At 42.0% G+C, this 24,159-nt stretch overlaps 1 protein-coding gene across 1 annotated transcript in view; it reads left to right on the top strand.

Moving 5' to 3' along the window:
* LOC119883180 (protocadherin-16-like) overlaps positions 1-22,973 on the top strand; it is an 82,138-nt gene extending 59,165 nt beyond the window's left edge. The window contains exons 3-21 of the mRNA XM_038693736.1: positions 1,838-2,026; positions 2,718-2,949; positions 3,132-3,368; positions 3,755-4,783; positions 5,772-5,959; positions 6,049-6,145; positions 6,624-6,781; positions 8,191-9,037; positions 13,053-13,292; positions 14,096-14,221; positions 14,345-14,554; positions 14,659-15,525; positions 15,615-15,728; positions 15,812-16,023; positions 16,329-16,480; positions 17,060-17,190; positions 17,507-17,793; positions 17,920-18,061; positions 18,575-22,973. Of these exons, the coding sequence (XP_038549664.1) occupies positions 1,838-2,026; positions 2,718-2,949; positions 3,132-3,368; positions 3,755-4,783; positions 5,772-5,959; positions 6,049-6,145; positions 6,624-6,781; positions 8,191-9,037; positions 13,053-13,292; positions 14,096-14,221; positions 14,345-14,554; positions 14,659-15,525; positions 15,615-15,728; positions 15,812-16,023; positions 16,329-16,480; positions 17,060-17,190; positions 17,507-17,793; positions 17,920-18,061; positions 18,575-21,162 (8,046 nt within the window). The 3' untranslated portion in view covers positions 21,163-22,973. The remainder of the gene's footprint in view (positions 1-1,837; positions 2,027-2,717; positions 2,950-3,131; positions 3,369-3,754; positions 4,784-5,771; positions 5,960-6,048; positions 6,146-6,623; positions 6,782-8,190; positions 9,038-13,052; positions 13,293-14,095; positions 14,222-14,344; positions 14,555-14,658; positions 15,526-15,614; positions 15,729-15,811; positions 16,024-16,328; positions 16,481-17,059; positions 17,191-17,506; positions 17,794-17,919; positions 18,062-18,574) is intronic.
* The last annotated feature ends 1,186 nt before the right edge of the window (positions 22,974-24,159 follow it).

Genomic DNA, 24,159 nt, shown 5'->3' with positions numbered 1-24,159 from the left:
TCAGTATCTCTGTAGCACATTACACATTGCTCAAGTTTTTGAACTCACAGGGAACCCTCAATTATATGCGAATTGTGTGTTCAGTGTGAACACACCAGTAACTTTTACTGTGTATGATTATAGATTCATAGAGTCAAAAGAGCTCCAACTTCCAACCCAACAAAAGTAACTTTCATTTTTTTTAAAATTTCTTTCTTTGTCATTTTTTCTTTCATTTTTAAAATGTTCGTATCATAAATATAAATGTAGGCTTTTTAGATGTCATTTTTTTATGAACTGTATGTGGGTGTACTTTGTAAAAAAAGTTTTTACAGATGGCTGTGGCTAAAATGGAAAAGCAACAATTTGAGTCTCCTCAAATAGCTTGTACATTCAATGCCTGCCACGTTTGGGTCAATCGCAAGAGGGAAAATATTTTCCTACAGATCTGTTTGTAGCATATCTGCTGACTTTTTTAATAGTTTTTTTTCTTACAAGTTACATGGGGTATTGGTAAAATGCTCCATCAACTTTCCCTCCAGTTGACACTCATCACACAAAGATGCATATAAAGTTGTGGGGTTGTTATAACTTACTTATGCTCCAGCAAAATTACAAAATATTACAGTAAGCTGCAGCCTCCATGCGTTAAAAGATGTAGTAGGTTTCTTGTATTGCTCTTGGTTTCTCTTTTCCTTATGTGGTTTATTATTCTTCGATTTGGCTTGCAGCCCTGCCAGCATTACAACTCCCTCACTCCTACACACCACTCACCCTCTGTCAGTAGTTACAGTCAAGAGTGTGGGGCATGCTCTCTGCTGAGTCCCCCATCTGCCATCTGCTCAGGAAAGAGATGGAGCCTGAATTACCACAGCCAAACCTTCATCACCTCGAATGAATGATTTCCATCCACTCACTCTCATACCAATGCCATCTTTAAAAATGTCAACTTTTGATGATAAGCATGGCTTGCCTTATTTTTCTTGGCAATGTTCCTGATGACTACTCCTTCTTACACATAGGAGGCTCCTTGCTGCTGAGTGTTAGAGCACCAGAGCATGAATCAAGCTCCTATTTTCCTCCAATTAGGGTTTTCCTTAAAAGATCCATTTATAAAAGATGGAAGGAAGGAGAATTCTAATCAACTTGTGAGGTTTAACCCTACTGTAATCTCTCGCAAACTGCAATCCAGAGCCAACACTTGCAAACAATTATATTGCTGGTACCTAGGGGCTCGATCTGATTGGTCTATTTGCCTTGCGTTGTCTTGGGAGATCCTGTAGTAATTGAGTCGGCTCCCTGGCTGATGGCTTGTGTGCTGCCTTTATAGCTCCAGCGGTTCCAGTTTCTGTAGATGTGCGGCGTTATTAAAACCAGACCGCAAGTGGGACATTACATTAGGTTATAATGCGCTGCACTGAAGCATACTGTGTGGTATCCCACTGTTCCCCAGCCATGTCTGTCACTGTCCTTTGCAGACAGACGCCACTCCTGTGGCAGGCAGTTTTTCCCTGCTGGCAGCCCTCCCAAAGCCTGTGGAAGTCATCCTCCTTCATTCCCTCAGAGCACCTTTTTGCCAAAGGGTCTGTTTGGCTCATGCTCTGCCTCAGATAAACAACAAAGACTGGGTCCAAAGATGCTTACAAAAGGCACCTGGTATGGTGCTCTTGTTTCAGTTTGTGGATTGCTATAACTCTTATATCCCTTTAATAGAATTTAGATTTGATCTGCTGTTGTTTTAGTGTGATATTATTAATGAGTATGGAATGATAAGATAGTTCCCTTCTAACCTAATAAATTTTATATTTAAAGCACAGTGTAGGAATGTTTAACTAATAGCATGTTTTCTTCTCTGTAGGTGACTGCAACAGATGCAGACGGCGGCTCCTTTGGCTCCATTACCTACTCGCTTGGTTCTGGCATTAACAGCGCTGTTCCCTCTCAGTTCACCATTGGCAAGGAGACTGGCCAGATCTGCACTAGTATTGCACTAGACAGAGATCAAGGGCCGGCCAGCTTCGACTTTACTGTTACTGCAGTGGATGGGGTGAGCCACCGCGTTTTGAAATCATGCTTAATATGAATCCGTTGAGCCACAGAGTAATCCTATAAACACAGCAGCCGTGTTTTTCATACAGACAGGAGAGCAAAGACATGGCCAACTGTGCAGAAAAACTTTGATTTGAGCAGCAAGTAAAAAATAAAAACTTAAATGACTCTCCATGGCAGGCTTACTCAAAAGTATATCCTGTTCACTCAATGCCAAATAATACTTAAAAAATAAAAGGTTTAAAATGAAAGAAATGACTGCAGCCATGTTAAAGCAATCAGATGGAGAAATGCCAACTGTCAGGCAGTAATATTTTAACAAGTTGGACTGCCCCCTCCCTTGTTTTTCCCACCTGGTCCAAATGAAAAGGCTGCATTGTATTTTTTGCAAATGAAAAGCCTATGAAACAGATTGTTTGGTTGTGGCCCTCTCACTCGCCACGGGTCATGACATATTGCTATTTTCTGAGGGAAACAATCTGTATCTGTGGTATCAATCTGTATCCCTGCATGAACCTGCTGGGACTATATTTTAGAGGCTACGCTACACATCAAAATTTTTACAGGGTTACTGCTGATTTTTACTTGCATCATTAATATGGCCTAAATGCTGCTTTCAGGTGTGTTTTTCTGTTCATGATTTAATATATGTGGAGGTATAACAAAAGAGCGTTTTGTTTCTTCTGCAGGGTGGACTGAGTTCAGTAGCCTATGTGAGGATAGATCTGGTTGACATTAATGATAACAGACCCGCCTTCTACCCAGTCAGCTATGCTGTCAGTTTGAGCACGCAGAGCGCTCCTGGGACATCTGTTGTCAGAGTGACAGCCTATGACCCAGACTCAGGAGAGAATGGCAGAATTACATACAAAACAGTACCCGGAGGGGCCTCTCCTTACTTTACTCTCAACAAAGACACAGGTTGGCACAAGTACTTTTCCATTTCTTGCATAAGCTTTACTGTATTTTCAAGTTTTCAGTTATTTAGGGAGCTGATTGATTTTGTTTTAAAATTTATTCCTGCACTTTTATCAAGTTATTTATAATGTTCTATAATGAGAAAATAGACTTTTTGAACCCTATCTGCTGCTTTGTTTTTGTAGGTGTGATCTCCCTCTCCCGGTCTGTCTATGGAAAGGCCAACTCTGTCATTCCCATGGTCATCTCTGCTCAGGATGGTGGTGGTCTGGTTGCCCTTGTCAATGCCAGAGTCAACATTAGCGTGGTCGCGGGGCTGGTAGCACCACCTGTTTTTGAACAGACTCAATACTACTTTACTGTATCAGAGGACGTCTTGCGGGGGACAGTCGTAGGCATCGTCCAGGCAAGCAGTAAGACAGGTGGGGACCACAAACTCTTCACTCATTTGCTCACTTACTCACTATCACCCAAATTTGAGTCCCACAGTCCCCCATATTGAAGTTAAATATACATTTATCAGTCACACTGGATAACACTGAAAGTACTTTCTCTTCTGCTCCCTATGTGACTTGTACAAATAGGCGTTGGGCCACTATACACACCTAACTCTGAAATAACATCATTCAAAAGATTCCATTTCACAACTTTGTTTATAATTTGTTTTCTGAGTTTTTAGAGCTCTGTTACAAGCATGAAAATTGAAAAATGACACATTTGGAGTATACTGTTTCTTCAGTGCTTTTAGCGTAGCCTCCTGGGCCGGGTTGACCTGTCTCTGGTTTTTGTCATCTTTCTCTCTTTCCAGGCACCTCTAGAGATATCTCTTACACCATCAGTGCTGGGGACCCTGCAGGCTACTTTACAGTGGATCCTGACACTGGGGCCCTAAGGACCAGTCTGCCCCTGGATCATGAAGCCCAGTCAACTCTGGACTTGGAGGTGCAGGCCCGCAGTGGCAACCCCCCTGCCTTTGGCCAGTCCCGTGTCCACATTACCATTGCAGACATCAACGATAACCCGCCTGTTTTTATGCCCTCGTCCTCGGAGTCCCTGCTGCTGCCAGAGCATACAGAAATGGGCACAGTGGTGTATCGGGTCCAAGCTGAGGACAGAGACTCTGGAGGCAATGGACAACTCACCTTTGATCTTTCTTCTCCAAGTGGAATCCAAAGGACATTCACCATAGATCGCAACAGTGGAGAGATACGATTGGTAGGGAGCCTCAACTATGAGAGTACCCCTCGTTATGACCTCCAGGTGATTGCCAAGGATAGTGGAGTACCCCAGCTTAGTGCCACCTTCATGCTTGTGGTTCATGTCCAGGCAGAAAATGACCAGGGGCCTGTGTTTGATACCCTCACCTACCGTGTGGAGTTAAAAGAAGGGACTTCGATAAACACACGCTTCCTGCAGGTCAGGGCTCTCAACAGAGAAACCTCTGGCTCAGGCTACTTCAGTCCCCTGGCATATTACCTACGTCCAGACGGAGATGCGGCAGGGTTTGGCATTGCTGCAGACAGTGGCTGGCTATTTGTGAAGAGTGCCCTAGACAGAGAAGTCAAGGACATGTATCTTCTAACAGTGCTGGCTAGCCAAGGTCATGGACACTTGAAAAAGACGGGCAGTGCCACAGTGCGGATATCGGTGACTGATGAAAATGACAACTCTCCTCGTCTGACACAGGAGAGGGTTTTCATGGCTGTGAGAGAAAACGTACCTGCAGGAACAGGCTTTGGTCACGTATCTGCTACAGACCGAGACAGTGGCCACAATGGACGTCTCAGCTACCGCTTCCTGCACCCTGTCCGCCACTTCCAGATAAACTCCCACACAGGTTAATTGAGGTGTTATGTACTAAGATTAATCACAGCAACAGTCACAGCTAGTCTGTTGGATTAGAGTGTTAAAATGTGTATTGCTTAGGTTGACTTCATTAGTCAACTAAATTAAATGTGTATTTATGCAAAAGAAAAACTGCAGATGTCTTTGGAGATGTTGAAGAGATAGATGCTTAAAGAACTGAGCAGGCAAGGACAAAAAAGAAGTTGGCTAAGCCTTTAGTGTCATGCTTTAATAAAGCTGCTGTTGACACAGGAGCTATCACGAGAAACGAAAGGCTGCACTTCTGATATTATACATTAATGTTGAATTTTAGAATATTTAGAATATTTCCCATATTCTTCTAGACTATGGGGGATATTTGCCTTACCTGACCCAAAAATCAAAATGCTCAGTTTTATTTCATCTATTATATTTTTCTGTATATTGATGTAAAACTAAAACTAAACTGAAATAAATTACATTCTTTTCTACATGAGGTCAAAGATCCTGAAAAACAAACCATCTTCATTCCACTAGAAATATTTTTTATTAGGTCTCATCAAAAATATTTAATTATTTATTTTAAAAAATGTTTAGTCAACTCACTAAGTCATCTCTAAAAGACAAGAGACTACAGTTGCCTCGTCCCCACTATCATAAATTAGTCAGATGATGTTGACAGCAGCACTGTGTCTTGCTGGGCTCTAATTGGCCTGCTGGGCCTGTTAGTTTGTGGGTGGAGACTCAGACTCATTTGTGATCAGTTTCTGGCTCGGTTATAAGACTCTACAGCATCTGCTAACCTTCCAGAATTCCTCTATTTGTGTGTGTGAGAGAGCGTGTGTGCATATGTTCACGTACATCTGCACGCTGTGCATGTCTATTACTTGTATGTCATTGATCAAAGCCTGCTGACTCTTCAAGTCTCTCATCATTATTCTAGTGCTCTGGAGCAGTGCCGCTGCATAAAATCCCTCTCATCCACCCACTTCTCTCCCCAGGTGAGATCAGTACAAGGACTACTCTAGACAGAGAGCAGCAGTCTAGTTACCAGCTGGTGGTGGTGGTTCAAGACGGAGGTTCGCCCCCTCGTAGCGCCACAGGAACAGCCTTCATCACTGTCCTGGATGACAACGACAATGACCCCACTTTCACTCATAGCCAGCCAGGCAAAAACTTCATCATACAGGTGAAGGCACAAGACCAGAAACACAGACAAGAAGAACATTAAATGTCTTTCATGTCTTTGGTGATATCTATTTGTTTTTTAACCCATAGGTGACAGAAGGTCAGTCCTCTGGGGCTTTACTGGGCACGCTACAAGCCAAAGACCCTGATGAAGGGGAGAATGGCACAATATTCTACTCTTTGTCAGGTACAGTGCCTGCAGGAAGTAAAAAGAGTACTCATCTGTGCAAAATAATTATTGAAAGATTTATTATATGTATGTAAATGTGCTACATGTAGTGGTATAAAATATGACTGAGTACTATCAGTCAGGGTGTTATGACCTGACCTGGAGCTAAAGGAAGCGGTTAACAAACGGCTAACAAAGAATATTTTTATTAATCAAATTAAGCCAAATCAGACCAAATTAATAATACCATAATAATATATAATAATAAATCTACTAAACATGGGGTGTGGAAATATATGGTGTGCAAGGTGTATGAGTGGTAGTGATGGGTGCGTGTGTTGTTAGGTGCACAACAAAACACGCAGACAAACTTTGACCAACATAGCCAAACATGTTTCAATGCTGGCAAAATGCTACTAATAACTTGTTGGGTTTGTGTGTTTTGCTCTCCCATGTACATTGTCTCCAGTTAAAGTTTGAACTCCGTCTCTCCCAGGTCCCAGGGCTGAGCGTTTCTTTTTGGACCCAAACACTGGGGAGCTGCGTTCATCATCCCCTCTCAGCCACTCAGAGCGGGCTGAGTATACTCTGACAGTGACAGCCACTGACAGAGGACTGCCCCCTCGCAGCACCTCCTGCTCCCTCACCATTCAGGTCAGACTCTCACTGGAGCCCGGCCAGCATAAACACCCTCACTACTCGCCTATTTAATATCAAAGAATAGAGTTTGGTCTGAGAAGGATACATGTCTCTGGGCCCCTCAGACTAGCTGCAGACATATCAGCCTCACTTCTGACAAGAGTCCCTCCCATTCCCTCCCTTTTCTTCCCCTGTGACTTTTCAAAAGGGAAATTTCTATCTGAAATGGAAAAGTGGGTTTGAATCAAATACTCCCAGCTGTCTAGTGATCAGGGCCAGCTGTAGACTGCTCTGATCAAGGTCATACTCACTGACTTCAACACTTTTCTAATACAGTAGCCCTTTTTGCAATGAGCGGCATGGCTGTATACTCACGTAAAACACAGCATTAAAGGTAATTCAGTTAATATTTAATATAGAACAGAAAATGGACACAATGGAAGAACCCTGGAAGGAATGTAGATTTGTAGGTTCCAGGAAAATAGAGTTGCCATATAAACAGCTCCAGTAAGTGCCAGTTCAGTTTTCCTCCTTTCCAACAACAAAAGAAATGAAAGTCATAATTATTAGTTAATTGGATTAAACAGTGGAGTGTTGTTCTTGTCCAGTGACGCATTTCTGTAATTTCCTTTAATCATCTTTTCAGACCGATTTTCTAAATCCATCAACGATAGGATGGGACTATACCAATTTATTTCTGGAACACTCCTTTTCTATCTAATGTGGAACCAATTTACAGCTTGTCATGTAAGATTTCACAAAAAACACAGCATGGTTTTTGAGTGCCTACTTACTGTGGGAACTGTGCTGTAGGGTGCAGTGCTGAGTATCTACACTGAACAAAATTACAAAACACTGTCAGTAATAGTGCTGAAAATTTGATCAAGATAACCTCTTCCTTCCCCTTTTACAGCTGCTTACATTTGTGCATGCTTGTCTCAAAGAAAAAAATATGTTTTATTAAAATGATGTCTTGTGTGTCACTTATGGTGCTCTTTTCATATGAATAAGAGAAGTAATAATGTTGTAGTCTTTGAAGACACTTGAACTGCTCATCAAAGGAAGTGTAAAGCTATACACAGACGGGAATATGTTCCAGTGCTAAAATCAAACCCTCTCACAATTTTCTCCTCTGATTGTGTTACTTTTATCATCTATTATTTTTCTTGGCAGCGATGTATCAGATTAAATGAGAAAAAAAGTTTAGCAGCCGTGTTATTCAAGTCTATAAAACCCTCTTGTAACTGTGAGTGAAGTGGACAAAATATGCTTTTTCTTTGACCAAAATCCTTGAAATATTTCTATTCTTTGTATTGAAAATTGTAAACTTAAGTTGCCACTGGGCATCTAAATGAAGCATTAGATCCACTGTCATGTTGCTCTCTCCTCAAATACTTTACTGACAGTGTTTTTCTTCATTGCAGGTTCTCAGCACTAACAGACCTACTTCTAAGACCAATTCCCTCTCCATATCCTTAAACTCTGTGGAAGAGGCCAAGCCTGGTTCTGTTATTGGCTCAGTCCGCCTCCGTAACAGAGAAACCATAGAGGAAGGGGAGGTGACCTACATGGTGGTGGGGGGTACAGACCAACATGGGACCTTTGTTGTGGATCATCTGACCGGAGACGTGTACCTGGCTCGTCCTCTTGACTATGAAAGAGACTCACGCTACACTCTGCAGATTGAGGTGGATGACTTCTCTCATGCCCCTCCTAGCAGCATCCTGGTCCATCTGGTCATTGATGTAGAGGACAGCAACGACCACGCCCCTCAATTTCCTGAGGACCCCATCACCATCGTCATTTCTGAGAGCATGGAGCCCGGCTCATCTGTCTATACTTTCCAGGCCACAGATAAGGATGGCAGTGGGCCCAACAGTGAGCTGAGGTACTCCATTCTCCACCAGTGGCCAAACAACCCTGGCCTACTAACCCTCAACCCCTCCACTGGGGTTCTCTCCTTGAGCCATGAGCTGGACCATGAGGTCACCTCCAACCTGATACTGGTTGTAAAGGCAACAGACTCTGCCCTCGATGCGAGCCAGAGGCGCTGGGATTCTGTCACGGCAAGGGTATACGTAACCGATGAGAACGACAATCCACCTGTGTTCAGCTCACCAACTGCTGTCAGTGTGATGGAGGACCAGGCGGTGGGCTTTGTGGCACTGTATGTCATGGCCAGAGATGCAGACCAAGGGGAGAATGGCAGAGTGACCTACAGCATCCAGTCAGGCAACAGTGGAGGAACATTTAGCCTCAATCCTAACACTGGTGAGTCCACCAAGGAGGACTTAGCAAATCATCTCTCTATGTCCTGGAGAGAAGATTTTTTTTTTTTTATCTCATTCAATGATGTGAAAAAAGTTTGCCTCTCTGCAACCTATGGCCAATTCAGAAGTCCATCACTCTATATTTTTCAAATATGCTAAATCAATTAACATCTTTATCTCCACAAGTCTTCATTCAAATGCTATCAAAAGTGACACAGACATTCTCTAGATGGTAGATGTGACGGACCACCATCACTACGGTTGAGTATGCGCTGTGACTGAAATACTAAAAAGCCTGGCTCTTTGGCGTTGTGGTCAAGTTGCATGTTTGGTACCCTGTAGATCCGGGTGGGGAGACTGCTCTTGTCTTTCTTTTACAGTAGATATGTTGCAAGGCACACAACAAGGCATCAAGGTCGGGAGGTGGATTGATTGCACAGCTGTGTTACACGCTGGAGACCAGTGTGTATATCATCATGCCCAACAATTAGTATTATACAAAAATATTTGACTTTTTTTTATTTTACGTACTGATTTTCTTTCAGCACATCCGCTGACGTGTTTCTAAATATGTTAAATCAATTAACATCTATATCTCTACAAGTCTTCATTCAAATGCTATCAAACGTGACACAGACATTCTCTAGAAAGTAGATGTAGTGTTTCAAATAGTGTTCAGATCAGTAAAATGCTGAGCCTATGAGTTGGCCAGCTGAGTTATTTGTGCTCTGTGTGCACAATATTTTCTTTTTTTTGTTTTGTTGTTCAATTGTTGGATTGGTGGCTGGTGGATGGCAAATTTCACCCACTACTCATGCACAAATAATAATAATAGTAATAATAATATTAATAATAATAACGAGCAGCTAATAAAAATTGATTTTGTAGTATAGACTAAGAAGCAGTACATACTGTTGAAGTGAGTAAGGTAGTTTGAGTGAAATTGCATCAGCTGGGGAGTGACATGTTCCATGACACCAAGGCTCTTAACCTGTGTGGAGAATGGTATGACGGCTTCAGCAATGGGGAGTAAACAGATATTATTTTTTGAGAGTGTAGATTTAGAACCGATGAGCAGTAGCTTAGTCTTAGTACCGTTGAGTTTTAGGTAGTTGTTTGTCATCCATATCTGTATATCATGGAGAAAGGCAGGTACTGGAGAACTTGGCTTAGCGTCCAAATAAAGCTGTGTATCATCAACATAACAGTGCATATGGATACTATTGTCCAGGAAGATACTGCGAGGGAGAGGGAGGAGGTAAATAATACACAGAAGTGGTCCCAACACTGAACCTTGCAGTACTCCGTCATGAACTTTGGAGCATTCTGATCAGTAATTCTGAATTTGTACAAAATGTGTCCTACCTTCCTGCAAGGTAGGAGGCAAACCAGTCATACACAATGCCCCTAATTCCAATGCTAGCCAGACGGTCCATGAGGAGCTGATGTGATTCTGTATCAAAGGCTGCAGTGAGATCCAGGAGGATGAGGATAGAGAGTAGATCAGAATCAGCTGTGTAGAGGAGGTTGTTGCCGATCTTAATCAGGGCAGTTTCTGTGCTGTGTTTGGTCAAAAGCCAGATTGGAATTGTTCAAGGAGATTATTATTATCAAGGTAGATCTGTAGTTGAGATCCAACTACACTCTCAAGAATTTTGGACATGAATGGTAAGATGGAAATAGGCCTGTAGTTGGTCTGATTATGGCAACTTTCAGTGAATAGGGAACTGACAAGGCTATCCTTGTCCTTGTCCTGTGTTTTAACCACAGAGATTGCATATGTGGTTCTGGTAAGGAAGAAGGCAATATAAATATTACACATGTTAGCATCAGATATCAACATTTTCATCAGCAGATGACTGAATCAATTTAAGGTATCAGGAAAGGTCTTCTCGGACAGCCAGTTGTTTACTTGTACTCCACCAGGCCTGCTCCTTTTTGCTCCTGTTTCTTTACATCAATACTGAAAATTATATTATATCAGGTGTTGAAAATCTTTAAATTTTCAGCACCTGTTGGGAATTCCAGCACTTAAGGCTTACTGTGTCTTTCAAATCCCTTGCTCGGGTTGAAATATTTTGAAATAGAAGCAGACAAGCGAATCTACATCTGTTCACCCCTTTTCATGGACATTTTAAGCATTTGTGCCACCTCTAAGATTTACTTTGCATCGCATGTATACTCACTTTTACATGTGCTTTCACACAGCCCCCCGCCACAATCACCAAACCTTCCCCTCCATAAACACACACAAACTCTTGTAATACTCTGCTTACGTCTAAGTACAGCACAACTCTTGCTTCACCTTTCATGACTTATTTCTCTCAGTTGGAGGCCAGACAGACGGAGAAGCCTGCCAGATACATAACACACACACACTCACACAAAAATGCACAAGCACACACACAACCCATCATCTGTTATTGTTGATCTCTTCCCATGAAAGACCAAAGAACCTCCTGCTCGGGCTTCTGGGAACCATTAGAGAAGGGATCAGTTACGCGCGTGTGTGTGTAAGCACGTGTGTGTGTGTAGGCATGTACATATGTGTTTGTGTGCTTGCATGAGACTCTGTCACTTAGTCAACGCTGACCTTGGGCTATTTGGTCCTGTGGGCTTTGTTGTGGTGTTTGAGACACGTGTCGACGTAGGCTCCAGCTTCCCCTTCAAGTTGCCAACCAGGATGGCCCCTGGAGTAGCTTGGGGATGGAAACATTCAGGGTCTGTCACGCATGCCACTTCTGCTTCAGCCCAGTATGTGTGCTCACCAAGTGTTTCCATGCACACTTGTTATTTGTTAATGACGAGTTAATCCTCTGAGCACCTGGTTTGCTCCTGTTTTGCATTCAGAGACCTTAGACCTAGGATCACCTCTACACACTGTGTTTTCATTACGTTGGCATCCAAGTTAACCACAATAAAGATAACTATCAAGCTATTATTAGGAATGTCCCACAGACACAGAGTGAGACATGTTCCCATCACTCATTGTCAGAAGGGATGTCATTAATTTAATTTTTCTTTTGGGGCAAAGGGAGAGTGCACTGGTGATGTGGTGAATCGCTTCTTTGCAAAAGACAACAGCACTTAGAGATTAACACATCAAATGTTGATAAATGACTTCTGCGTATGAGACAAGAAAGATGTGTGTGTTGTCTGAGCAACCTCAGCTAACCCTCACACTGCAGTCCAAAGTGTTGGCGCCACAAACCTTGCACAGGCCTAAGATGTTGGAATTGAAAACATCCAAAATAAAAACTTTCCCCTGTTTCCCACTGTCTTTTTTCTGCCCATGTGTTATCAGTGACCATGGATACGGCAAGATCACGAAGGAGTCAAATTTGGTGAAAATATTCCAGCCTGTAATTCCTCCCAGATTAACAGCTTAGGGGCAAGTTATCTCAGTCCTAGCAAGATATAATACGAAAACAGGCAAAAAAAAGTTAAAACCAAAACAGCTCTGGCCCTGTCTTTCTTTAACGGTCGCAGTTCATTTTAAAGCATGAAATTGAAATTGAATCAATGCAAGCTCTACCCTCTTAGGGCAGGATAATGAAAAGGCTAGGGTGCCCCTAATTTCTACAGAGCACGGCAGGCCTGGCTGTTGCGTGTCTAGAGTGTGTGTTTACTGCTTCTTTCTCGGTGGCTGTGGCATTCTCCAATGGAAAATCTCGTAAACTGTGGCCAGACCGTTGGGCTGTACAGTGGTGGTGGTGGTAGCACTCAGGTAGGCAAATATGTGTGTGTGGAGGAGATTAGCCCTGATTTGGCCCTCACACGGCAACTTTTCACACTTGCTTTTTTAAATCACTTGACTACACACGACCGGGGATAGTGGTACATTTTACTGGCATTGATAGCATGCTTTCATACTGGGAACGATTCTGTTGTTGTGTGTAACTGCTTCTGTGAAACTGCTGTAATAACATACACCCACCCATCTACAAACACACACACACACACACACACACAGGAATTCTCTCCTCACATTTCACCCCTGATTCATCTCTCTACAGGCTCTCTGTCTATTTTCAAACCTTTGGACCGTGAGGAGCAAGACGTCTTTAACCTCACAATAATTGCTGAGGATCATGGGATACCCCAGCACTCCTCCAGCCAGCTGCTGTGTGTCCATGTGATTGATGTTAACGATGAGGTGCCCTGGTTTGAGGAGAGCCAGTATGAAGCCCAGATCTCTGAGAACCAGCCTCCAGGAACTAGTGTGCTGACAGTGTCCGCCTCTGATCTGGACCAAGGTAAGACATACAGTGTGCGCTGACCTAGTTACTGCAGCTTTGATACATGTAATTCTATTTTTTAATCAACAATGTGGTTGGTAATTTGCAGACATTTAATTTACATATAACTATTTTTTTGGCATAATTTAAATTGCTATATTTGGTGTGAAATGGGGCCTAACTACATGTCGAAATATAAGCAGAGAAATGATTACATGTAGTTCCATGTGACCTAGATGTCTAAACTCTTCAACCAAACTTAGCATTTTTTAACAGAGACATGGTTGATTGTTTTAATGGATATCAAATTGTGCTGCTTCAGCAATTAAGACAAACAAGGATGCCGTAATTATTCTCAGCCTTCATGTGCTGAGGACATGTTCAAATTACAGACATTAACAGTTGCTTTTAATTGAGGACTGTACTCAGTAGGCTAGGGGTGGTGGTACAGAAAGGGTGCATTCCCCCAGACTTAGTCAGAAGCACATAAAACAGAAGGATTATAAACTTTCTCTCCAAAAGCAATCAGTGAAGTAAACAGGTGAGGTTGCCAGACTTCTTTCTGTTAGCACGCGATCTGGCATCCAGACACCTGAGGGAGGGCCATCACTGCCAAATGCTTAGACAGCAAAAATAATGACAGACAAACAAAATAGTACACAAGAGAAATCCAAATACCTTCTAAATTACTATATTTTTGTCAGGTCAACATAAACAGGTCAAAGGAATTAACTTTCTGAGCTTTGGTGACATTTTGTTATTGGTTTACATTTTTTACAAGCCATTTTTGAATTAAAGCATATATGTGTGTTTCTCTGTAGGAAGCAATGGGCAAGTGACATATGGTGGTATCTCAGAGGAGGGTTTCAGCATCAATCCAGTTACAGGTGTAATCACAACCTCTAAGTCACTGGACAGGGAGCTCCAGGAGTACTACACTGTGACAGGTAATGCTCTCTGACTGCCCTGCACCATCACAGAAAAAAGATGCTCTAAAATGACTACTTTGAGATACATACTGTTAAGAGATACTGAATTTCACCATCACCATTTTTCATATGTTTTGACAGTTTATGCAAAAGATGGAGGCCTTCCCCCCAACTATGCCAAAGCCATAGTGAGGATCAGAGTGCTTGATCAGAATGACAACGCCCCTTTCTTTGGACGTCTCTACTATAGCATAGAGGTCCCTGAAAACCTGGAGGCATTGCCTCTATTTACCTTGAGAGCCACTGACCAGGATGCAGGAGATAGTGGGGAGATTAACTACAGAATTACAGGTGAGAATTTGTTTTATTTTACCATTCAGTTTCTAAATGATCAATTCTACTGATTTTGCATTTTTATAACTTTTTAAAACCATTTGCCATTGCTCTCCTTGCAGCTGGAGATCCATCTGGAGACTTCCGCTTGGATAGACAGTCAGGTGTCCTGTCCACTTCAAGGCCTCTGGATCGGGAGAAGAGGGATGGGTACATGCTAACAGTTACAGCTCAGGACCAGGGCCACCTTGCTCTGAGTAGCACCACTACAGTGGAGGTGACCGTTATGGACATCAACGATCACAACCCCCAGTTTCAGAGCAGCAGCTACACTGCTGACGTCTCTGAAGATGTTCCCATCGGCTCTCTGGTCCTGGAAGTGAAAGCCGTTGATCTAGACCAGGGCCCCAACAGCCAGGTGCTGTACTTTCTTAGCAGTGGCTCCCAGAGCATGTTCATCATAGACCACAACACAGGGCGCATTATCACTGCAGCACCCCTAGATAGAGAGAGAACTGCCTCTTACACCTTTGAGGTGTGTGCCACTGACTCCTCCCCTGTAGACCCACGTAACTCCACTGCTCAGGTGACCGTCTACATTCAGGATGTGAATGACAATGCTCCCTTCTTCATTCAGGACCCTCTTATTGTTAACATCTCCGCCAGCAGCGTGTCCAGCCGCAGAGTGCTGGCCACCATGAGGGCGGAGGACAAGGACTTTGGGGCTAATGGTTCTGTGTTTTATCGTTTTGCCAACCCTGTGAGGGGCTTCACCATCAACTCGCTCACAGGAGACATCCAGGCCACAGAGAAGCTGCAGACTCTGACCCAAAGCCAGAGGACTTTGATAGTTCAGGCCATGGACCAGGGCAACCCGGCTCAGTCTTCCCTGGGGGTGGTTATCATTTATATTAGGGAACAGAGCTATAGAGGCATTCGCTTCTCTCGCACGGCTCGAGATGTTAGTCTGCAAGAGAACACTGCTAAAGGTTTGAGTGATATAAAATGTCTGAATATATAATGAAAATAATTATTAGAAGTAAAATATTTCAACACAGTGTTTTTTTTTACCTTACAGGTACAGTAGTAACACAGACTCAGGCCCAGTACCCTGATGGCTCCCAAACTGGTATCAGCTACAGTATTTTCAGTGGAAACAAAATGCAGTGTTTTGGAATAAACTCCATTACAGGTAAGTGCAGAAATGGCAGCATACACTACAGAACAATGTTTTCCAAATCTACAGTGTGACTCATTGTTATTTTTGTGAATTAGGTGAAATATGGGTCCAGAAATCTGAAGGACTAGACTTTGAGGAGACCCCGAAACTCCGCCTTGTGGTGAAAGCTGAGACAGCATCCTCCAGCTCCTACATGGCTGTCAACTTAATCCTGCAGGACATCAATGACAACTTGCCACGCTTCCAACTCCAGAACTATGTAGCCTACATTAGAGAGGCACAGGGCTACGATTTCCCCATTATCCAGGTGCAGCAGTCTGTGACCCACATGTTTATTATGGTTGGCTGATGTTTAAGTGTGAAATTGTAGAATGAAAAAAACTGAATAGAAATGACTCAGAAGTGACTGTTCATGTGTTCTCAGTGTCCCAACTAAATTACTATAGAATAATTTGTACCTTGAAACCAGGTCTGTAGAGCCCATTTTTACAAACTATTGACTTACTATTGACTTCTTAGTCTAACATTGCTTACTAGTTGATGTTACACTGAAACAGCTGTTGCAAATATTTCAATATTTTCATTTTCAAAATGGGTTGGTCCTTTCCTCAGGTTGCTGCAAATGACCTGGACCAGGGTCAAAATGGTCAGGTGACTTACTCTATTAGGTCATCATCTATGAGTGGCTTGTTTAAGATAGACCCACTGACCGGCAGCATCACCACTGCAGCTATAATGGACAGAGAGATCTGGACACAAACAAAGTGAGTTTTTTTCTCCCCCCTTTTATCTGTAATCACATCCTGCCATGTGGTTCCCCTCAGCTCATCACTGCCCTTGACATGTGCATGTTTAATGTTTGTTACTGTATCCATTCCCTCTCACAAATAACTTTCCTTGTTTTTTCCTTTAATGGTAAAAGCAATTTTTGTGCATATTTTCTGAGTATATCAGTTTAAACTTTTAGTATTATTCTGTGTTTACACATTTTTCCTACTGCAAGAAGACAATATTAGCTGCACTTAAATTAGGTCCTCTGCTAAGAAATTGGTTTCATTTATAGAAAGAGAAGAGGAAAATTGGGGAAAACTGTAAACTGTAACTAGTGATCAGACACCAAAGCCTATGAAAGTTATTTTAAAAAATCACGTTTGCCCTGCAGATGGTTTATTAAAATCAGATATTAATCATATGTATTTTTTTGAAATTGCACATTTGTAATGTAAAAATATTTTTTATTTGATTTTATCAGATTTATCAGTCAGATCATGTTGGCAGCTGAAACATTATGCAACCATGTTCATAAAAGTTAAGACACTGACATAAATTCTGTGCAAATCTAGGCTTGTTGTTACGGCAACAGACCGGGGAACCCCGCGGCTGGCTGGCTCTGCCACCCTCACTGTAATCATCATTGACCTCAACGACAACAGTCCCATGATTCCTCTGCCTCGGGAGATCCGAGTGCCGGAGGGTAAGTCAGCCTTCATAGTGGAAGTCAGTCCATGATTTTATCTTAAAGCCTCATATCCCACTCCCACTCAGCGTGGCTCAGTGAGAAAAACTCTGACCCTATCATGAAACAAGCTATCATGAAACAAGCTATTGCCAAGTTCTTCTGTTCATTTCCTGTCAATTAGATCGAGGCTTTCCAGAACAGGATATTTCTTAATAAAGAACCCCCCCTCCCCTTTTTTTTTTTACTTAGAGTCCCTGTTTTTCATTTCAGCTGCACCCTAATGTCTGCTCTTCTTCTCCTGCCTCCCCATCTAATTATCACACACATGCAGATACTCTGATTGGCACAGTTATCACACAGGTAACAGGAAATGACGTGGACTCAGGGCCAGCCCTCTCCTACACACTACACCTGGATAAAAATAGCCAAGGCATGTTTGGGATACATCGTTATGGAGGAGGGGTGTCTCTGACTGGCTCTCTGGACTATGAGGAAAGAACGTGGTACACTCTGACCGTCCGCTCCTCTGACTCTAAACATCAAAGCGAGGCCAACCTCACTGTGCTGGTGGATGATGTGAACGATAATGCCCCCACCTTTACTCAAGACTTCTATCAGGTATACAGCTACCTTTACCCACTTCTTTTCACACTTGCATACACCACCACATTTTAGAGTATTATAATGTTTGTTAAATTGTATATGTGATGTATGTATGTATATATAATGTGTGTTTCTCATCAGGTCACTGTATCAGAGCACCTCCCAGTAGGCAGTGCAGTCATCACAGTAACAGCCACTGACCGTGACTTTGGGGAGAATGGGAAGATTACCTACAGAGTAATGTCATCAACTAGGGGTGTCTTCTACATTGACCCAAGCAACGGTAAGGTTACTGTGTGCATTTTTACGGGGTTTATAACCTTTTCTAAATGCTACCCTTAATTACCCTTCATAAAAATTGTTGTCCCCCTAAGGCTCTAGTTGGATACACATTTGGGATATGGACATATTTGAACAGGCATTGCAAAATATTTAATCATTTTGTTCGTTAAAGGTAATTGAAAGCCAGATTGAATGTTATTTGCCTCAGATGTTTTGCTTGAGATAGCATCTAAAAATAAGTGTGTTATAAAAGAGGACTCTTTTTGCCTCAAGCTATTCTGTCTGCTATTCTCAAATGCAATTCCTTTGCCTCAAATAATGTTCCCTTCAACAGCATGTGCCCAAACCTGCTACAATACAAAAAAATATTTGCAAAGTAATTATTTATTTGAATGATTTATTGTAATAGCAAACCACCCTTTGTAATGAACAACTTTGATAATATGATGAGCTCCGGACAGAAGATTGAAATGAACATGCGCTTTTTATGACAAAGTTCTTTGTTATCTCACAGGTACTCTGTTCGTCAACCACAAAACAGAGTTTGATTATGAGAATCCATCCATCCTGGTAGTAATTGAGGCACGCGACCAGGGCACTCCATCCCTTTCATCCATTGCCACTGTCCAGGTACAAGTGTCCGATGTCAATGACAATGCCCCCATCTTCCACCAGTCAGAATACAGAGCCACTGTGTCTGAGGATGGGCTTCCTGGATCAACTGTTCTGACTTTAGAAGCTGTGGACCGAGACCTGTCCCGGGACAATTGTGGTTTTGATTTCGCCATTGCCAGTGGCAACTCAGGTAATACCTTCCAGATTGAGAGCAGCGTGCACTTCTTGGAGGGGCAGGGCTTCCAGACAGTGGGCAGCCTGATCCTGGTGGAGGAACTGGACTTTGAAGAGGTGCCAAGTTATAACCTGACTGTTGTGGTATCAGATCGTGGAATTCCTCGGCGTAGCTCCAGTGTGCCTATCCTCATCAGTGTTACAGATGCCAATGACAACCCTCCAGCTTTCAGCCGATCAGAGTACAATGTGGTACTGAGTGAGGGTGCAGCAGCAGGGACAGAGATCTTGCATATATCTGCTACAGATCCAGATTCTGCTCCCAATGGAGAGGTGCAGTACTCCATAAGCTCAGGGGACGAAACAGACCTTTTCCACTTGGACCAGTGGACTGGAGCCTTGAGGCTGCAGAGACCTCTGGCCAGCGAGAAACAGTTGTCCTATATGATTGTTGTCCAGGCCACTGATGGTCAAGGTCACTATGCTTTGGCCCCAGTCAGTATCGAAGTGAAGGACATCAATGATAACCGGCCCTTCTTTCCCCTCAAACTAGTAACTGCGAGCATCAGGGAAAACCAACCCCAGAACGCCTTAGTCACCATGCTGCATGCAATCGACCATGACAGGGGTGTTTTTGGACATTTGAGGTACTTCATGCTGGACTCTAAAGAAGCAAGAGACGCCTTCCTCATCAACCAAACTTCAGGAGAAGTACGTACTCGCTCTACTTTTGACTTTGAGAAGGTGAACTCCTTCCGTTTTGAGGCTGTTGCCATGGATGCTGGTAACTATTCTGCTACTGTAACAGTGCAGGTTTATATTACAGGTGAGGATGAATATGATCCTGTTTTCACCTCCTCAGACTTCTCATTTGAAGTGCCTGAGGGAGCAAAGAAAGGTCAGATCATTGGCAAAGTACAAGCCAGAGATGAGGACGGAGGCGTGGATGGCATTGTCCTCTACACTCTAGCAGACAGTTCACCTTATTTTGAAGTCAATAAATCAACGGGAGCAATTTTCCTGAAGATGGACAGCTACAGTAGACATGTAAGTCGCTCTAAAAGAGAGGTGCGTCTAATGACACTGGACGTGACTGCTCACAGCCCTCTGGAAGCATCCCGCGTAGCAGTGGCCAAAGTTAGTGTAGATGTGACCCATACAACTTTTGGTGTCACCACAGACATGAACATGCTACTTATCAGCGTCATTGCAGTTTCACTTGGGACCATAGTCATACTAATAATAATTGCTGTGGCACTTTTTTTTGTTAAATTAAGACGTCGGAAGAAGGAGCAAAAAATGCATGGACGAACACCAGCATCAAGCACCATGCTGCATAAGTTTGAGGAAACGAAAATAGCAGCAAATGAAATGATATACCATCAGGCCCTTCCTGGATACACGGCTGATCAGAGTGGCAGCAGTGGGGGTCCATACACTCGTGGAGGATCCCTGGATCCCTCTCACTCCAGTGGACGTGGCTCTGCGGAGGCAGAGGCAGCAGAGGATGATGAGATCAGAATGATTAATGAATACCCTCGTGTGTCAAGTATCTCCTCCTCCATGCAGGAGCGCATCTCTGCCCGAGGTCCGGACTCTGGAATCCAGCAGGACGCAGATCAGCTATCAGATGTGTCCTGTGAGCCTTCCATAGATTGGTTCAAAGGAAAGAAACTTGGCAGTCAAAGTGGAACTTTATTAGCTGGCCAGGTGCCAATCTACCGGGATGAGGGTGGTGGGTATGTGGGTGTGGGACGGGGACTCAACATCTCCCATCCTAAAGATTATACTTTCCCAGAGGATGGAAAGCCTGCTGTGGATGGCTCCCTTACAGCCATCGTTGCCAGTGATGAGGAGCTGAGGGGCAGCTATAACTGGGACTACCTGCTAAACTGGTGTCCCCAGTTCCAACCTTTAGCTAATGTTTTTACTGAAATAGCACGTTTAAAAGATGAAACAGCTCCTCCCCATCCTCGCAGGTCATTTCATCACAAAGCAAAGGCCGAGTCAAGAATCGACCCTCCGCCTCTCATAACCTCTGTAGCCCACCCCGGGGCCAAAACTGTTCCTCCGAAGCCTGCTGTGGGGAGAACATTCCCCCACTTGGCTTCTTTACGAAGATCTCCCATTAGTGCAGAGGGATCCATCTCCTCAGTTGCCATGTCTCCAAGTTTCTCCCCCTCTCTCTCACCACTGGCAGCTCGTTCTCCTGCAATCACGCCCTTCAGTGTCTCGCAGGGCCCCTCTGCATCAATGATCAGCACAACTGAACACAGTTTGGAACACATCGAGGAGGCAGAGCTGAGGATTTAATTTAAAAAGACAAATCTTAAGGGTGAATTGCTGTCCCAGACTTGTTCTACTGTATGACCACAGGGGCTGCAACAATAAATGAGTCATTGCTATTCTCTTTTTCAAGAGAACAAATATAAAAGGTTACTCTAAGAAGTCCAAATAGCTAAAGTTGTGGTGCTTACTGAAGAAAAGCTACATGACCAGGAGGCCAAAATGGACTATGCCTTTGTGTGTGTGTGGGGGTGTGTGTATGTGTGTGTGTTAAAAAAAACTTCTTACTCTTCTGTTGATCAGTGTTAATTTGCACATTTCAAATGGAGATTCATACATGATGTCAATATTTTGTACAAAAGCATCGTCTATATTTTTATACTTACATGTGGTTTCTGTCAAGAAATGGCATTAAAGTGTCAAAAGGTTGCTCAAACCTCAGAATATATTTCTATATTTGTTGCTGTATAGTTGTTTGTACTGTAAGTTGGTTTTATCTCTTATAATTCTTAACATTGTGGTTTTAAATGAAGGTCTTCATTAATGGTTTATGAATTGGGATTTTTGTAACAGATTATTGTAAATATTTATAGAGGAAGAGACATTCTTGGTTGAACAAATGAAACATCAGTCAGAATAGAGTATTGTGTGATCACATTTTCTACAGATCCAGTGTTTGATCTTACATCAAAAGGTAATCATGAATGTGAAATGCTGTCATAGTCCACAGTGTCCCTTCATTTTCTGCAAAGGAAAATGGAACTTGACATCCAATGATCCTGTGTTTCAGGTGCCCTGTCTTTAAATTCTCACAACGAGCCTTACTGCTTTCATTTTGCATTGTGAAAATAATTCATGCGAGGGAAAACACTGAGCAGCTACGTGGTAAATGTAGAATTGTTTGCTCTATCAGCAGCCTAATCATTCCAGAGATTTTAAGCAGATTTTGGTAATTTGTTTCTTCATGTAATGTTCCACATTAGAATATTAAAGAAGCATTACTTAAGCTCTTAATCAGTGCTATCCTGACACTGATATAAGCAGCAGGTTTTAAAGATTTTTGTCCAAATTTAGTGTACTAAACTAACTGACTGTAATGAATGTTATTTTGGACCTCATTTGTCCTCTCTTTTCAATAACAATATAAAGATTATTATATAGATTAAAAGTAATACTAATAAATGTTATACACAGTATGATGTAAGTTTGAAAAAGTATATGTTCATGAATGTTGAAACAAAACCAGAGAATGTTTCCTACTTGACTGAGTAGAAATCCATGTCATGTACATGTTTAGCCATAATTCACATAATGCTCTTACACAGATGCCTACATAATAAATACATTTGTAATCAAAATTGTAGTTTTGGCAGTCTTTACAAAATAAAATGTGTAAATTTGCATTAGTAATTACATAGAGCCCTGCCTTGGCCTAAATGTGGATTCCTATCTCTATCCAGTTATTATAAAAGTATTTTGTTTTCCTAATCCCTGGTTTTAGACCCTCAATAACTTTATTTTAAGCAACACTAACATCTTACAGTATTATTATTTATTATATAGGTAGACATCAGAAGCTGAGAGGCTTGGTAAAGAGGCTTGGTATTTTAACCATGGCCAAATATACATGAACACTACCTATTTGATAGAATGAAGGTACCTGGTTGTTTGTATTGTTTTGTATTGAACAGTGTTACCTGCCACTTACGTTTCATGTTTGTCCAAACTGTGTGTATAATGGTGCCATAGAAGAGAAATTCCTCCAAATGTTCACCGATATTCTCGGCTCCAGATAAATGTTTTGAGTAAAGTGCCGGATTAAAGTACTTATGTGAACACATTGTCACCTCTTTCTTCACATCTTTCTCTGCTCAGAATAATGAAAATTAATCATATGATTATAGTTCTTATGTGTAATTAATCCATAGATATATTCAAAGCTGTATGATTGACAACCAGTGTTTTAACATGTAGGCATACATTTGCCAAAGCATGACCATTGTTTAGCCAAACCAATTAGGCTTCTTTGATTTAGATACGTTCAGAAATCTCAACAGTATTTTCACTGGCATCCCAGAGCTGCAACCTTAATAAGCTAAAGTCTTTTTACTTCCCTGTAACCACAGGCTTATACTTTGTATAAACTGCACAACTCAAATTCCCTATTGTCCCAGGGGCAATAGGATAAATGGACAAATGCATACCTTAAATAGCCCAATTTAGTCCCAGTATTGTCCCAATATTAAGAAAACATAATAAAAAACATATCTCAAATTAACAATATTTGATTAATTGGTAGCCACTAAGTGTCATTTTTATCATTAGAACTGGATAGACATATATGGTAACACAGTCACAATTCCATACAAGTAATTTATTGGAAGGAATGGCTTCGCAGATGCACTTATTTCTATTGAAAGGGGCCATGAACAGAAAGATACATTTCCATTTCCAATGCTCTTGTTGAAGATTTTCCGGCACAGCTGAAGACAAAGCACAATACTTTGAAATAAACACATTGGACACAATAAAGAAACCTTTGTTGCTTCATGAAATTCTCTGATCAGCCTTATCCCATTTGTATATTTCTTTCTTTCAAATTAGCACCACATTAACATGAAGCCAGACCTGTTTCTATCTTTTAACTTAAACAAACAGTCTCATTCACATTATATTTTGCAGCTCAGAAGTCATTCATCATGTAACACTGACCACACCAAACCCCAAGTTAAATCTCAACTTTTTATCTTAGGCGGCGTTCTCACAACAATTCTTAAATGATTATTACATCACTGTTATTGTCCCAGCACTTATCTTTTTTTTGCTACATTAAAAATGTCTGGCTGTGTCAACAGTTTCTATTCCCCAGATCATGAAGGAAATGTGTGTCAGCCAGGGTTTAGTATATTTTAAATATTTTCATGTTGTACATAAAACCTCTGCTTGATTAATACTGGCTCTCAAATAATATAATGATGTAATAAAAACACCAAAAAGACTAAAAACTATGATCACATGTTTTAC

Source organism: Micropterus salmoides, unplaced genomic scaffold (assembly GCF_014851395.1).
Source record: "Micropterus salmoides isolate LMB-PRFRI ecotype aquatic unplaced genomic scaffold, ASM1485139v1 Ms_hic_scaffold_3, whole genome shotgun sequence".
Taxonomy (NCBI): Eukaryota; Metazoa; Chordata; class Actinopteri; order Centrarchiformes; family Centrarchidae; genus Micropterus; species Micropterus salmoides.
The sequence above is the reverse complement of the archived record's forward strand: the minus strand, read 5'-3'. Positions and strand labels throughout refer to the sequence as shown.